The sequence below is a fragment of the Tiliqua scincoides genome, chromosome 4, assembly GCF_035046505.1.
Source record: "Tiliqua scincoides isolate rTilSci1 chromosome 4, rTilSci1.hap2, whole genome shotgun sequence".
In the NCBI taxonomy this organism is placed as follows: Eukaryota; Metazoa; Chordata; class Lepidosauria; order Squamata; family Scincidae; genus Tiliqua; species Tiliqua scincoides.
The window spans coordinates 155,719,102-155,736,422 of NC_089824.1; the positions used below are offsets into that span (position 1 = coordinate 155,719,102).

At 42.6% G+C, this 17,321-nt stretch overlaps 1 protein-coding gene across 1 annotated transcript; it reads left to right on the plus strand.

Annotated features, from left to right (window-relative positions):
* The first annotated feature begins 2,468 nt into the window (after window positions 1-2,468).
* YIPF1 (Yip1 domain family member 1) lies at window positions 2,469-17,040 on the plus strand. Its single transcript, XM_066625310.1, has 10 exons — window positions 2,469-2,794; window positions 5,126-5,196; window positions 6,680-6,843; window positions 7,852-7,932; window positions 9,408-9,495; window positions 9,606-9,722; window positions 10,328-10,494; window positions 12,484-12,666; window positions 14,020-14,108; window positions 16,717-17,040. Exons 2-9 carry the CDS (start codon window positions 5,166-5,168, stop codon window positions 14,101-14,103), a joined length of 915 nt encoding a protein of 304 aa, XP_066481407.1. The 5' UTR covers window positions 2,469-2,794; window positions 5,126-5,165; the 3' UTR covers window positions 14,104-14,108; window positions 16,717-17,040.
* Window positions 17,041-17,321: the final 281 nt, after the last annotated feature.

Consider the following 17,321-nt stretch of genomic DNA (forward strand, 5'->3'; position numbering starts at 1 on the left):
TTGGGCCCAAAATGTATGGATTCTGACTTTTAAAACCCTACAGGACTAAAGTCCCACAGAATCTTGACTTGTTCATTCTCCAACACCTTCTTAATCTGATGTTCCCAAACATTTTTCGATGCTGGCAAATTATACTTTTTACAGTATGACCAGTGGATTGATTTTGCAACTCTGTTGTGTCTGACTTTATAATCTGTCTGCATGATCTTACTATGTTCATATATCAGATGAGAAACAGTCTCATCTTTTTCTTCACAGAATCTGCACTTAGGGTTTTCACCTACTTTCTGGATTTTAACCTTCATGATTTGAGGCCAGATCCCATCCAATTCTCCAGCACTGGTGCCAACAAACAAGTGCCAACAGGGCATGTGCTGCATCCTGCAGTAGGGGGGCAGTCATGGAGGTATCCCCAAGGTAAAGGAATGTTTGTTTCCATTCCTCGGGGCTGCATCCTGGCTGCACCAGCATTGGAAAGTTGGATAGGATTGAGCCTTTTGTTGCCAGAGCCTGTTCTTGTGTAGCAAAAATCAGACCTTCAGTTTCTTTCTTGATGGTACCCAGTTTTAGTCATGCCCAAGTCATTATCACTTTTTCCTTCAATATTTTTTAGGTATTGTCCAAACAATGGTTTATTTGTTCAGCTATTCAACCTCTTTTCAAATTGCTGCTTTTTATATTCAGCCAGAGGGCCCAGTCTATCCAATTTTCCAGCACTGGTATAGCTGTAATGCAGCCCCAAGGTAAGGGAACAAATGTTCCCATACCTTGAGGAGTCCTCTGTGACTGCCCCCCCCAGGATGCAGTGCATGCCCCACTGGCATGGCTACACCTGCACTGGAAAATTGGATAGGAGGGGGCTCTTAGGGCCCCCTCCTATCCAATTTTCCAGTGCTGGTGCAGCTGTGCCAATGGGGCATGCACTGCATCTTATGGTGGGGCAGGAGTCACAGTGGCCTCCTTAAGGTATTGGAACATCTTTTCCCTTACCTTGGGGCTGCAATGCAGCTGCACCGGTGCAGGAAAATTGGATAGGACTGGGCTCTTAGTTTCTGCAGTTTCAGAAATATTCTTCATTTTTACAGCCTTCAATCGTTTTTCCGTGTGTTTGTTTACATAATCACTCAGACCTCGCTTTTCTTCTTCCACTACCTGTTGTACTTTTAGAAGTCAACAACCCCCAGTTTTACATGGTAGATATAATCTGTCTACATCACTTTTTGGATGTATTGCACAATGCATGTTCATTAATTTTTGCGTTTTGTGATTTAACTTTTCTAATTCACTCTGAGTCCAATGAATTATTCCAGCTGGGTATCTAATTACTGGAATAGCCTATGTATTTGTGGCCTTAATGATATTTCTGCCATTTGATTTTAAGATTTTTTGCACTCTTTTTGATGTATTCTTGCTGTATCAAATCTTTCACTTTTGCATCATCATCGTCATTATTATACCACTTTTCAATAAAAAGTTCAAAGTGGTTTTCAGACAAAAACAAATATTTAAATGGCTGTCTATCCCACAAGGGCTCTCAATCTAAAAAACTGCAGAGGAGCAACACCCACTAGGAAAGACAATGCGTTGGGGTGAAGAGGGGCAGTTACCCTCCTTTTGCAAAATACAAAAGGAGGCATCACTTGAAAAAGAGTATAATCTGCTACTTGGGCAAACCCTGCTAACTGGGGAAAGAGGCACTTTTTCCAAGTCCACCTTTTAAAAAATCCTAGCAGGGCTCCTGTGTCTAACTATTTATGTAAAAGATTTTCACTATTGAAAAAACTATTGAACAGGCAGAAATTCAACAGGTATAGAGATCTTTTGACAGTGAAGGCTTTGTCAGTGGAATTTGTGCCTACCAAAGACAACTGCTGTAATTCACTATGGTCATGAACCTGTAGGCAGGGTGACCTTCATATCATAACTGCAAAAGAGGACAAGGCACCTCAAAATGTATGACATCCACAAAAAATGTAGGCCATGACAAAATAAAAACTAAAAACACTCTTATATGGATTGCATGTGGTGAATTTAAACACCTTATTACTTATTAAATGAAAGCTATTATATGTAACTGATAATTATATTTAATTTGTGAATTTCAAAAAGGCTATGTGTTGCCTGCAGGGACCCGCTCACAGGGAAAAGGAAGGCATGGAGAGCCCAAGTCTAAACACATCTATTCAGAAGTAAGTCTCATTATGGTCAATGGGGCTTACTCCCAGGAAGGTGTGGATAGGGTGGCAGCCTGGGAGGCCAACCTACGCGTGTCCACTCAGAAGTAAGTCCCATTATGGTCAATGGGACTTACTCCCAGGAAAGTGTGGAAACACCACATGGGGCTTACTTCTGAGTAGGCCAGCCGAGGACCCTGCTGTGAAGTTCATTTCCAGGGCACGAGGCTAAGAAAGAGGACGTGGTGGTCCTCAGGCAGAGGGTCTCTGCAGCCGCCCTCGCAGGCCAGCGCTGCTGCTGAAGGCCGGCAGAGGAAGAGAGTCAAGGACGCCAGAGGAGGAGGAGGGTGCTCTGGGGAGCCGCCTGCGTCTGGCGCCCTAGAGGGCTCGGGGCTGCCCCAATACACGTGCTGGGGCGCCGCGGCGCTCCCTGTTGCTGGCCGCGTGCCCTTCGGGGGCGGGAAGGGCGGGACGGAGCCGCCCGCTGGCCCAGGGGCGCGCTGTTCCTTTAAGCGGGCAGAGACGGAGGGAGGGGAGAGAGAGCAAGCCGCCGCGCCTCCGCCGTTTCCGGCAACACGGGCCCAGCAGCGCCGCAGCCTCGTCGCCTCGGCCTCTCTCAGGTAGTGACGGCGGCGCCGCCGCCTTGTGGAGAGGGTGGGCGCGCCTCGGCTGCGGCCTCGCCCCTCGGGGGTCGCTTCACGCAGGAGGGGAGGCAGGTGTGTGGTGGGGGGCGCCGACGCCCCAGAACCGCCCCCTGCTTCTTTCAGGTGGCCCACACCTGGGGGATGCTCACTGGTCCTCGCCCCTTTCCTAGGTTGCCAGATACCAAGGGGGACAGAGTGCCTCTGCTGTACCTTCAACCATTGCAGGGGGGCTGCCCCATTGACTATCATCACTTTCCTGGGAGGAAGCCCCATTGATTGGAATGGAACTGACTTCTGAGCAGACATGCCTAGGGTTGGGCTTGGAGTTTGGGCAGGTGCAACTTTTCAAGCCCTTTCATGTTGAGCTGCACCTGCCCAAATTCCTTCTTCAAACAATGGTTCAAAGCAGTGATTTCCAACCTTTTTTTTTTTTATCTCATGGCACTAAAATTGTCATCAGTTTTTTGACAGTTGACAAGGCCCACCACACTGCCAGTGGGGGGCTCACATCCCCCAATGGCCCTACCCTACTAATAAATGGTCCTCCCCCAAACTCTGTGGCACACCTGTAGGCCACTCATGGCACACCATTGTGTCCCAGCACAGTGGTTGAAAATCACTGGGTTAAAGGTCCCCCTCTGTATCTGGTAACCCTACCCCAGTGTCAAAGAACTGCTTGACGTAGTGGGTTACCCCATCTCTCCTTTAGCTGCCTGGAATTCCCCAGCCATGTTTTCCTCTTCACTGTCATTGCACACTTGTGGGGACACTGATCTGCTTGGTTGAAGTTCTGGAAAATGGAAAATGATGGAGAGCACAAGGGGGTGACTAACTGCTCTAACATATTTACTCTGAAGTTGACCCTTGTGTGTTAAATAAACTGTGTGTAGCACTGCATTGTTGTTTGCCCAGTTGGTGGGGAGGAATTGGCTGCAGTGGGCAGCCTGCTTGCTGGCCAGTGTCAATGTGTTGCTTACTGTTGTAGATTTCTAGTCAGGCAGTAAGTGTAGTCTTGAAGAGAAAGATAGGGGCTTTTAAGGTAGCAGCCCTAAATCTTGGGTATCTAGCATTAAAAAATGGCTTGAGTTCTGCCTTCTTTCCACCCACATATGCCCACAAGGGTGATACTTCTATATAGGTAATGCCATCACTGTGGTGCTGTGGCTTGACATCTGTTTTTGAAGATGGGGGAATCCTCTGGACAAGTAGAAAAAGTTTGCAGCATGGTGAGAGTAAGGCATAAGGATAAATGGCATAAACACTGTAAACCTACTCACTCGGGGCACAATACTATCCAATTTTCCAGCACCAGCACAGACACAATGCAGCTCCAAGGTAAAGGAACAAATGTTCCCATACCTTAAGGAGGCCTCTGTGACTGCTGCCCCATCACAAGATGCAGTGCATGCCCCACTGGCACAGCTGAACCAGTGCTGGAAAATTAGATAGGATTGGGCCTGCACTTTGGTACATGTGCTTCATGTAACAGAAAGAAAGACTGTCACTTCCATTCTGTCATTGTGGCCGATGCCATTGTGCGTGACTAATCCATGAGAATTTGACCTTTCAAAACTGTGTAATTCAGCAACAGCTTCCCTTCAATCTTTTGTTCTTATCCCCTAATTAATTGTTTCTCAACCAGTAGTACTTGTACCATTGGTGGCACTTGAGGTAGTGTCCAGTGGTATGCATGAGACCCACAATGTCAGGTAGCAAGACCAGCAATGTCACAGGACAAGCAGAAGTAGATTCTGCTCAGCAGGCAGAGCTCCAGAGTGCACATTTTATGTGCTCCAAAAAGCCCTCCTGTCCACTTTGAACCTCTTACCATGGTTTGCCATGTTGCTCCTGGCCTCCCTTTCCAGAAGTAACTGACGATGACATCATTGTCATTGGGATTTACTTTGGGATTTGCATTTATGTTCTAGGAGCTGATCATTGTGTTTGTTGCCAGAAGCAGGGAATTTTCCCAGGTGAGGTTGGCTAGTGGTTCTGTTAGTGGGAAAGGGGGGTTGCCTTCCTCCCCCCCTACGGAACTAACTGAGGCCAAGTTTGCCAAGTGTATTCCAGGTTAAACTGGCACTTTTGGCCTAGCATACCATTACTTGAACCTGCTACTTGATTGTGACAATCTGTAATCTGAGTGATGGGGACTAATTTTTTTGGGAAGCTGAAGCATTTTTCAGATGGTTAAACTGGATGGCCATTGGGAGCTTCCAGACCCCTGGGATTCAGCATCATCAATATGTGAATAGTAAAGTTGCATTTTAAATCTGTGACTGTACCTATTTGCTTACTAATTTGCAGTGTTTGATTCCAAACACCTTGTTGAAATATTGCTGCATGAATGGCAACTGTGGATGACCTAAAATTTCAAGGTAAGACTCTGAATTAGTATTCTGTGCTCCCTACATTGGGTCACTGAGTTTAATCTAACTTTTGCACTTAATTTCATAATGCACCATGTCTTGTAAGCTCAGGTTATGTTCAGTTGTAGCTCAGTATTCTGGCCGTATTTTTTTTTTAAAGCAGTGATTTTCAAAGCAGTTCTCAAACTGAACACAATTGTTTCCACATAATGGAAACAATTTCCCCTCCTTGTACTCAGTACTTGGAGTTGCTAGATGTAACTCTGAGGGCAACATTCTTCCTGTGTCTCTTCCTCTTTTAGAAAAGTGATTTCAGTTGCTCATGAGGGGTTGTGCCCTAGTATATAGGGCAATGTAAAAATAAATGCTGGCATTTTTTAATTAAAAATCTATCTCACCCTTCTACCCCCATAAGGGCCACCAGGGCAGCTTACAATAAATATTTAAAAACAGATAATACAACTAACATAAAATGATAACACAACATATAGACAAACTTTAAAATAAACTTTAATATAGACTTTAAATATGTAGACTTTAAAAGTACATATCTAAACTAAGAATGTTGGATGTTAAAAACAGGCAACCACATAAGGTGGAGGCTAGTTGGAAATAATACTTAGCTGCTGTTTTAAAGTTGCCAGAGAGGGAAGGGAGTTCAACAATTTATATGCCACCACCAAACACCACCTTGTTCTCACCTGGCATGCTTCATTGAAAAGCAGGATCTGATGCAAAACCTCAGATGTAGATCAAAGTATATGGATAGATGCATTTGGGAGAAAGCATTTATTTTGGCATCTACATATAATTCCTATATTGAACATTGTCTTCAACATCTTTTTATAGTTGACACTTGAGTTTAAGTTCATGTTTGTTTTTGATCCATTGTGGCCCAGAGTGCTAGATTTGCTGGGACAGAATGCCCAGAGTGATGCTGATTGAAATTCTGGCCCTTTCGCCCCAGAGACTTCCTTTACTTGCTCAAAGGCATCATTGCAGGCAGCTTCCATTCCCAGCTAAAGAATCATCACCTACTTTAGAGGATTATTGAAAGTACCAAATAAGACTTGATAGTGATAAAGTGTTGCCAGTTTCTTAGGTGCTGGTGAGTACTAGTTTTAAAGGAAAGTGTGTAATGTATTCCGGTGTTTGTAATGTAATTACACATTACAGTGTGTAATGTATTCCGGCAACAATTTTCCATTTGCATGGTATGCAGCTGGTTCACATAGTTTATCCATTTGGTAAACTTGCATTATAGAGGAAGAATCCACTTCTGTGATTAGCTATCACATAAGTTGACAGGACAAGCCAGGCAGCGTCTCTTACCTGAACAAGGAAATGCCTTGTTAATTCTGCTTCAACATAGGCCTTATAAAATATGTTAGGAGGGCCCTACTAATTCCAAACAATTGCATATCCTGACAGATGATGATACTGTTATCTGTTCATCTAAAAATTTAAACCTTGGGGGGGCATTATTTTTCAGAATTTGATGATGCAGCCAATTTGCTGGCAGCAAATCCAGATGCTGTCACAATAAGCATTGATGGGCCTAGTGAGAAACCAAAGAAAAAGCACAGACATCTGCAAGATTCTGGGAGAGAGGAGGATGAAGAACTACTGGGGACAGATGACTCTGATAAGACTGAGGTTAGATGATGATGCATGAGGGTTACCTGCCAAGCCTCCGTTCTTCCACCAGCTGTTAATTGATACCTAATTTGTTGGGCATGAACAGAAGGCTTTTCAGGATAGTGTCTACAGGAAGGGGATGGTACAGAATAGTCCTCCTGTGGTCAGCTACCAGACAGCAATACTTGTACTGCCAAGAATCTAGTGATCTGATCTAGGGGAGAGAGCAAGGAGCACTGATGGATTCTGGCACAATTAGACCTTCTAGATTGCCCTACTGTTTAGGTGTGGAATGCACTGGATATGGGAGAGCTTTTCTGTTGCCATTACCTACTTGTTACTACCTCAGTTATTTCTCTGGGTTGAGAAAGTGTCAGTATTCAGTTTGCCTGAATAACTCCTGTGGCATCTCATGTGTAAACAGATGCTGCAGAAGATATTCCCTATGAGATAACCTTACTACTATGAAAACAAGTGTTCATATGGGTGATGTACCCATGAATTAGCAGTCTGATACCTTTGATAAACTTTTGATAAAGTCATTGATAAACTTGTTCAGGGGCAATATTTTCTCAAAAGTGAAGTGTTTTGACTCCTGCATGGGAACAATCTATGGGAAGTACAGCTGTCTGGCTTTCTCATAGTTTTGCAAATACAACAGCCAGTGGTTGAAATTGGTAGTAAAGAGGGGAACCTGGATCTGGGGGTGAGTGACCAGAAGTCATTGGATGGTATGTGATGGTTTTATTCCTGGTTTCAAAGAAGTCAGATCACAGGCTGTTTGAATTCTGATTGAAGGCTTTTAGGAGTGTGGGATACACAATGTTTCTGTGAGATACGTTTGCAGGATGGAATTGCAATATAGAATATATGGCATGCACTTGTAGAAAATTCTGCTTCTGAGTTAAAATGTCTTTCCATTTTGCTTAGATAAGTTTCCAGTTATTTTGTGAGTAAAAATGCCTGGCTTCTAAAATGTCTTACTAATGTCAAATATTTCCTTTTTTGGCTTTTTGTACCTTCCAGTTGCTTGCAGGGCAGAAGAAAAGTGCCCCATTCTGGACATTTGAGTATTATCAAACATTTTTTGATGTGGATACATACCAGGTTTGTAATCTGTGTAATGTTTCTGATAAGGTGCCATGTGCATGTATAGCTAAGTGGTTTGTAGCCTGCTTTTATTTTAAGAGTTTATATGCCTCCTTTCAATTAGGAAAAAAAGGATTTCCAGGGTGGCTTGCAAGTTAAACAAAATTCAATGTAAAAATGTGTAGAGATACTTGCCACCTTGAGGAAATGGTTCAGATACAGAATTTTGAGGACAGTCTGTGGCATTTTTAGCATGCTTGGATCAGATTGGTTCATTACCAGGCGGCCTTTTGGAGTGCTCCAGCATTCCATATACATGCTGCCTTCTTTTTTCCGCCAAAAATGCTGCCTTCTTTTTTCTCCATAGTAGGACACTGAAGACACTGCATGTCCCATCTGCAAATATGCAAAGTTCATTACCCTGTTATCCACATGTCTCACAACAGAAAAGGTGCAAATGGACTATTCCTTTGAATAACATGCCTGAAGGCCAGTTACCCCTCCTAACCACTTTAATGGATCAAGAGTAAAATTGGGCACCTTTTTGTACCATTTATTTAAAACATCTATATCCTACTGTTTTATTTACTGAACAGGGTTCATTTGGCATTTAATTCTCAAGAGCTGCACACACAGATTTAATTTGCTGTTCTGAGTGCAGCTCCTGTCTCTATATTTTTCTTGTAGCATATGCTCAGTCTTCCCGCCACCTCCCAATTTTCATTTTAAATGGTAACTCTAGATTGTTTTTAGCAAAAGTATAAGAAGATGGTTATCCAGCATTATATGAATGTGGAAAACTCCACACACCCATCACAATACTGGAGGAGGAAAATAATGTATTGTTCTGCCAGGCCCACTTTGCTAATTAGCTCCCTCCTTTCCTTCCCCCCCCAATGACCCTGGTTCTGCCCTGCAGTATTGCTCAAGCCCACCACCAGGGTAGCTCGCCTGTACAACCTGCAGAGGTCCTTCTTCCTCCCCTCTCCTGCCAGCAGCTCCTCCCACCACTACAGCAGCACTTTGTTCCTCTACAGGTTTTGGGCATGGCAGCCAAACACCAATCTCAGTGTCTCCACCAGCCTTCAAAGTCCAGTCCATCAGCAGTGCTATTAGTTCCTCAGCCCAATCTCCTTCCTAAAGTTTTCCTCCTTCTACTGCCCACACCAAACTCTCCCTTCATCAGGTACTTATATGCCTGAGGGCCCTTTTCCCTTCAAGTGGCTGCAGCTGTGCAGCACACATCTGCTGAATGCCCAGGCCTTAACCCTTAAAGGGGCCACTGCTGACACCATATCCTACCTCCTTGCCTGATCTTCCGTGATTCCAATACATGTATACAGAAGAATTATGTGGTATGTTTGGAAAACTGTTCCATTTTAAAGACTTGAAACTGTGCATGTTTTAATCCAAAAATCATTAAAACACTTTTAGTTTAAGCCAAATTAGTGTTGGCATATGTTCAGTGAAATGTTTTGTACTACTTTTACTAGGTCCTGGACAGAATCAAAGGTTCTGTTTTTCCAGTACCAGGGAAGAACTTTGTAAGATTATACATCCGAAGTAATCCTGATCTTTATGGTACGTGAAAATGCGAAACATTTTTATGAAGGAGCTCTCCTTTTATTTTCAGAATGGAAAAGGCTCAGTCAGTAAAACTGATATGTTGTTTGTTTTTTGTCTCCATCAAGGTCCTTTTTGGATATGTGCCACATTGGTCTTTGCCATTGCTATTAGTGGCAACCTTTCAAAATTCTTCATTCATCTGGGCAAACCTACTTGTGATTATGTGCCTGAGTTCCGAAAAGGTTTGTAAAACAGCTCCAAACAGGTTTGAATTCCTGTTTGCTCTGTAAATTGAGCTAAAAGAGAAAAAACACATAACCTATTACTTGAAGGTTGCATAAAAGAAAGCATAGCTTTGCTACAAAGGTGGTCAGATTATATCTCCTGAGCCACACAATTCCTAAGCACTACAAGGTGCTGTTCCTCACTAAATAAGTTGGACAGAAGAGGAAGCATTTATATGTATGCCTTATTTAGAAACGGAGCTTGGGTGAACAGAGTCAGGAAGTTCTCTACGGTCTGGGCAAGCAGAATCAGGCACCCATAGATAAAAGATACTATGTTGTGCAGACCAAGTGTTAACTACTTGAACAACCCATTTCACTGATTGCTCTTTCCAAACTAAAGTAGTCTTCAGTGTTTTTACTCTGGCATATGCAGTGGTGGGCAATCTAAAAAACTGATATCGAAAGATGAACTCCTAAGTAATAGAATTTCAACAAAGGACACCATAATGGAGATGGATATATTACTATTTGGTTTACATCCCACAGAGTAAACTTTCTGTTATATGGTAGCCTGATTATGCTTGATATTATTCTTAGTGCTAAAACAAATCTCTTTACAGTGTCAATAGCTGCAACAGCCATCTATACTTATGCCTGGTTGGTACCTCTAGCTCTTTGGGGATTTCTTATGTGGAGAAACAACAAAGTTATGAACATTGTCTCCTATTCATTTCTGGAGATTGTTTGTGTCTATGGTTATTCACTCTTCATTTACATTCCAACAGCGGTAAGTGTAGTATAAAGAAATCCCAAGTGTATTTATAAGCAAGTGCTGTAAATAAATGGAATAGCTAAATTAAATGGATTAGTAGTTTTCTGACATTCCATTTAACATGTTTAGCTTATAAATCTGTATAATAAAATGTATGAGATATTGAACACAAGTCATCAAGGTTTATCACATGGAGGTTTATCCTAAACTGGAGAATCTTGTATATGCCATTAGTCAAAACTTAAGGCAGAGACACCTCTCTCTTTTCCTGCTTTACCTCCAGTAGTTTCATCCACGAAATCCATGTGGTTTCAAGTGATCAGTAGGGGAGTGTTTCTCAGAGCCATAGTAGTGACACACAGCCCAATCCTATCCAACTTTCCAGCTCCTGTGTAGCCAAAATGCAGTCCTGTGGTAAGGGAAAACATGTTCCCATACGTTGAGAACGCCCCTCTACCACAGGATGCAGCACACACCCCACAGGCACAACTGCGCCAGCACTGGAAAATTGAATAGGATTGGGCTCTCATAGAGCTATGAACCAAGACGTCCTTGGTTTGAATCTCCTCTTTTTGATGAATTCTGACTGGCTAGCCTCTAGCAAGTCACTGCTTCTCAGCCTCAGTTCCCCAGCAGCAATATAGGTATAAAGGTACTTGCCTCACAGGGCTGTTGCAGTGACAATATCACAATATGTGAAGTGGTTTGCACACACAGGAAAGCATTGTACAAATTTTAAATTTAACTCTTTTTAGGGCTGCTTCTTGAATATGGATGCAAGTTTTATGTTTGCTGTAATTTTTCTGCTTATCAGTGAATCCGGATTTGTCAAATGCAGAAATTGAGTGTGGAATGTTGTAGGTACCTCAATAAGACATATGCCTTTGTTATGATCCAGGTTACTGGTTTCATAACATTTAATAATACTTAACATTTATACAGCGCTTTCTCACTGTGTTAAATGCTTCAGGTGTGTTATCTTGATGTTGCTATTGCTAGAATGCAGTAAGATTTAAGATTTACATTATTCTCCCCCTATTTCATCTGGAGAGCTGAGGGTGAGAGAGAGCAGCTTGCCTAGTGAGAATTCATAACAGGAGAGTCAAACCACAGCAGCCCCAGTTCACAGCTCAGTCTCACTGAAATTCAGAGAAGTGTTAATACAGTGAATCTCGATTTAATGGATTTTGATTCAATGGACTTTGGAAATAACTGTTTTTGAGGTACCACAGGACTGTTTAAATTCTGCCTGACAGTGTGTCCTCAGCAGTGCCAGAGGGGCTCTGTAAGGTGCCTTAGGGTGCAATCCTAACCAACTTTCCAGCACTGACATAACTGTGCCCGTGCGGTGTGCACTGCATCCTGCAGCGGGGAGGCAATCAAAGGGCCTCCGCAAGGTAAGGGCATGTTTGTTACCTTACCTTAGGGCTGCATTGCGGCTAGGTTAGTGCTGGAAAGTTGGTTAGGATTGTGCCCTTAGTGTCTGAAACCTTCCAAGGAAAGAAAGAAGTAGAACTTGTTTCCTGCAGAACTCTGCTTTCCTAGAATAGCACCAGGAATAGAAACATCTCTGTTCCTAGAGTGTCCTTCTCCAGGGTATAGCACCAACCCTGGAAAGCAGGTAAGCCTCCCCTCCAACTGTTGTATACATTAGAGCTCAATCGGTGTTGCTGCTCCTTTCTCTCCCAGGGAATTCGTGGAGCAAATAGCAGCACCAACAGAACTTTCTAAGGTAGGGGTTTAATGGACTAACAGAGGGAGAGGGTATTTGAATTTAACAGACTTCCTGCATCCTCCCCCCATTAGACTATTGAACACTCCCCCCCCCCATTAAACTATTGAATTGAGGCTTCACTACACCCACAATGAGATCAAAACCTTGTCCAGGGTGGGGATGTTGCTGCAAATTAGTTGTTTCTGATATAGCAAATAAACAAAGTATAGCACTTCCACATGATTTTAATTAGAGCCAATAAGGACTTCGTTTCCTTTTTTCCATTTCAGATTTTGTGGATTATTCCACAGAAAGCACTCCGATGGGTTTTGGTGGTATTTGCACTGTGTCTTTCAGGATCTGTCTTGGTGATGACGTTTTGGCCTGCTGTTAGAGATGACAACCGGAGGATTGCAGTGGCTACCATTGTGACAGTTGTACTCCTCCATGCCTTGCTTGCTGTTGGCTGTTTGGTATGACAGTTCTGTTGCTCAACTCTTCAACATAGTTTTTCTTAGTTCAGTTTTCCCACTCAGTTAAAGTACAGATATGGAAACTTTTATTTATGTAGAACACGCAAAATTCTCAGCAGAAATATATACTTAAGTATTTTATGAAATATTGTAGGCAGTTTTCCAAATAAGTACCTGTAGATATGACTTGATACAGAAAGCCAATTAATGTTGTAACTCAGTGTTTCTCAAACTGTGGGTCGGGACCCACTAGGTGGGTCATGAGCCAATTTCAAGTGGGTCCCCATTCATTTCAATATCTGATTTTTAATATATTAGACATGATACTACCATGTTATGTGACTGCATTTGGGGAAATGTTACAAACCTGTACTTTTAACAAGCTATTACGTGTATTCTTTTAACAATGATAGTAAATGGGACTTACTCCTGGGCAAGTGTGCAACCTAAGATAGCAACCTAGGATTGTTAAAAATGTTCCTGCTTGATGATGTCACTTCTGGTCATGACCTCACTTCTGGTGGTGGGTCCTGACAAGATTCTCATTCTAAAAAGTGGGTCCCGATGCTAAATGTTTGAGAACCACTGTTGTAACTGATTCAGCAATTCAGTACTCAGCATAGGTATGGGGCACAGAACATTATGGGCCAGCATGAATGACACTTTTAAGACTTACCCAGCTGCATATGCAATTAACAACAACAACAACAACAACAACAACAGTATTTATATACCGCTTTTCAACTAAAAGTTCACAAAGCGGTTTACAGAGAAAAATCAAATAACTAAATGGCTCCCTGTCCCAAAAGGGCTCACAATCTAAATTAAGGTTGCAAACCTGCACCCACTTATCTGGAGAAAAGTCCCATTGAATTTGTTGGACATGTACAGGATTGTACTGTAAAGTTATTTCTGTTTGCAATGTGCAAACATCAAGGTCTTTCTTCTGTGCCCGGCCAGTTAGCTTAATCACATGAGGCTGCATTGAACTTAAAAGTTTCTTCCACACTGCCTCTATGGTGGACATACTTTAAAAAAAATTACCCCAAGAATATTTCCTGGCATAATTTCCTTCCATTCCCACCACCGTATATTTTAGTTTTGATAACTTTAAAATATTGACAGTAGGTTTGTTTTATTCCACATCTTCCAACTGGTTAGTTTTCCAGTATCTCTCATCTTTGTATTGCTAGTAGCCCAGTCAACTTTGAAAACCAGCAGTCCGTCCTTTTTGTTGTGCACTTGCCTATGTAAGCAATATGATAGTTATAAAGTACATTGGCTATGAAGGAAGTTAACTTGTGACGTTCATAATGTCCTATTCTCTCCACTCCCCCTCCTCAAATAATGTAGGCGTACTTTTTTGATGCCCCTGAATTGGATTGTCCTATACCAACTATTGTACTACCACATAATGTAACAACAAAACTGCAGTAGCTAAGGTAAGGAGAACATATTTTAAATATTCCCCCTTGTTATGTTGCTGGGCTTACCAGAACTACTTTCAGATTAAGAATTCAGAGTAGACAGGCATGATCTTGCTTCTACTCTAGATTGGATGGAAGGTTAGAAATGATCTAATGTGCAGGACTTTGGATGTGCAAAACATTTTCAATGCTTTTTTTCTTGAAATAATGTAAAGGAAGATATTGTCTTAAAATATTTTGACAGAAGTAATTTCTCAATAAAACTATGAAACTATTTGACAGTGTAACATTTAGACATTAACTTTCCAGTGCCAATGTAGCTGCAGTGCAACCCCAAGTTAAGGGAGCAAATATTCCCTTACCTTAAGAAGGCCTCTGCAACTGCCTCGCCACCACAGGATGCAGCGCACGCCCCATTGGCACATTTGCATCAGTGCTAGAAAGTTGGATAGGATTGGGTCCTAAGTTACTTATTGATTTCTCTCAGTATAAATATTTCTGGCTACTGGAAAAACTAGTGAAACTAACACAGCATACATTTTTAGTGTTCTCTGCTAAATATTACTTGAGGTCCAATCCTATGCAACTTTTCAGTACCTTTGCAGCCCCAACATAAGGGAACAAATGTTCCCTTATCTTGAGGAGCCCTCTATTACTGCCCCTCCAGTGCAAGATGGAGCACATGCCCTGGTCGATTGCTGCTTTAGCACTGGAAAGTTGGGTAGGATTGGGTCCAAAGGACACAATCCAGAATGCACCTTGGGCAGGCCTGAGCCCCACAGAGCCATTGCAAAGATAAGGCTGCACTGGCCAAGTCAGGCTGGGGCTGGGGCTTGGGAAGGGTAGGGGGGAGGCGTTCCGGGGGAGGGTGTGCAGGCCTGTGGGCAGGCTGGGACAGAGCGGGGTGGGGTGGGGCTAGGATGTGGCACTAGGACCAGATCCTGACCCTCTCCTGGGCAACCTGGCACAGCTCCAGGCTGCTTGGATATGCACCACCTCCTTAGGTAGCCCTAAATGAGTAGTCCCATTGGGGCTGCAGCGGCATTAGCTGGAGCAAGGGAAATGCATTCCCTTTGGTTGGGCTGAGCCACAGGCAGCCCCAACAGTGCTCTGGATGTGGGGCAGACCAGCTGGCCACTGTATTCCAGCATGGGTTAGGATTGGGCTGAAAATTAGTCAACTATGCTAAACAAGATCCCATCGATTCAGGGTATCAATGGTTTTCAGAAATGTTTCTGTTCAAGATTTTCTGGAAAACTAGCATCAATTCATAGGATTAACTGCTTAAGATTTCAGTTCAGCATTTTGCCAGCATCTCTACTTACTGTACAAGGAAATGTTTGTGCCACCATAGCTACAATGATACCCTGCACAAGGCAGGTGGAACACTACTGGACAGTTGTCCTGAGTGACTCCTTAGTAGAAAACCTTGTTCCAGATTCTAGCTGATATAAGGCAGTACCAAATTTAAGACCAGCCTAAGGTCCTGGTCCTAATTTTGATCTAATTGGGACCTGGTCCTTGTCCTAATTAGGCAGCCAGGGCCAGCCTAAGATCTCCTTGCATCTTAGGCAGCATGCCAAATGCTTACTGGTGATGTGCAAGCCCCTGTTTCTCCAACACTCCTACCCACCTCTGTCCTTTTCTCCATACTTCCATTTTATCCCTCTTCCAATCCAGAGAGTGGAGGGGACATGGATGATCAGTGGAAGCAAGCAGGTGGGAAGTGATGGGTGCCCCCTGCCAGTTTGCTGCCTGAGGTGACCCACTTCAGTTGGCCTCACGGATGGGCCTCCCCTGATGAAAGCTAAGGAACTGGGGCAAGGGACCAAAGCTTGGTACATTACAGGGATCCTTCTTGTGTGTAGGGCTGAGAGCTAAAATATAAACAGAAGTGTTAAAGGGAGGTTTTGCCCTTACAGCAACATTCTCTTCAGATCAGTGCTCTATTCCTCCACTGCCCCCAAGGGAGTGACAACAATAAAGAAACCTTATAAATGTTAAAAGCAATGTATTTAGAAATGCTGTTAGAGAGGGGGCTAAACCCAGTGGCAGTAACCTTTCAAAAATCAGGCCAACTCACACCTTCATAGCTCTATTCTGAGCTCTGTTGCTTGGTCACACTAAACTGTGACAGTATATTAGGATGTGGCTTACATTTTTTTTCCTCATGTAGACTAAGTATGCTCACAGTTGTTAGTGTAAGAGCTGTTTAAAGATGGCTGCTTCTGTGTGCCATTATGCTTGCTTCAGTATCTTCTATATCCCATTGGAGATTTTTGCACCCAAATGAGTCGCCCTACTGATTGGAATTAGAACAGACATTGGATACATGGGAGCTAGTCTAGGAACCACTGTAGCAACCTCAATATATGTATGAAAATGAGTAAGACTTCGTTTGGCATATTTTGTTTTATAATTGTACCAGATCAGCATTGCAAAAAATGTTCTGCACCACATCACATTAAGGAAATTTTATATAAGGACAAATGGTATATTTTAAATGTTCTATTCTGTTTCTAAGCTTTTTATTCAAGATAAATTGTAGAGACGATTGCAAGGCTGCTGTAGAACATAATGCATTTGGTTCTTACTTCCATCGTTCTTAAACTCTTAACTCTAGGTGCTTGCCTTTTACCCCGGATTATCCGTTCTTTCATCTGTGCAATATTACTTTCCTGGGCTTTCTCACAATGAAAGAAAAGCCAAAAGACTGCAAGAATTATCAGCGAATCAGTCTGAATTCAAAGCCTTTGACTCCTGAATGACTGACTAGTAATGGACTGGAGTGGAAATTTTGCTCTCTTGAAGCAAAAGGTGAAATAGGTTTCCATTCAGAGAAGTCAATTTCACCTGTAGATTTTATTGCTCCTAATTATTTTTTTAAATCTTCTTCATAATTTACTTAATGTTAGTGTTTGTCATTGAATAAAATTGATCAGAAATAGTCTCGAAATTTGTTCTTTTTTTACTATCAAATAGCCTGTATAATACAATCTACCCCATTTCCTGGTTGTGTGCTTTCTTTTTTTCTTTCTTTTTTAATTAGGGAGACTGGAGAACCTACCTGTAACATAATCATGAGTTGCTCTTTGCCTTCATAAGGGTTGCTAGGTTTTAACCAAGAACATATAAAGAACCTTTTTATGCTGCACTAATCAAACTTTACTTGGAATACTGTGTCCATTTTCAGGCACTGTGTTATAAGGAAGTGAAGCTGGAATGAGT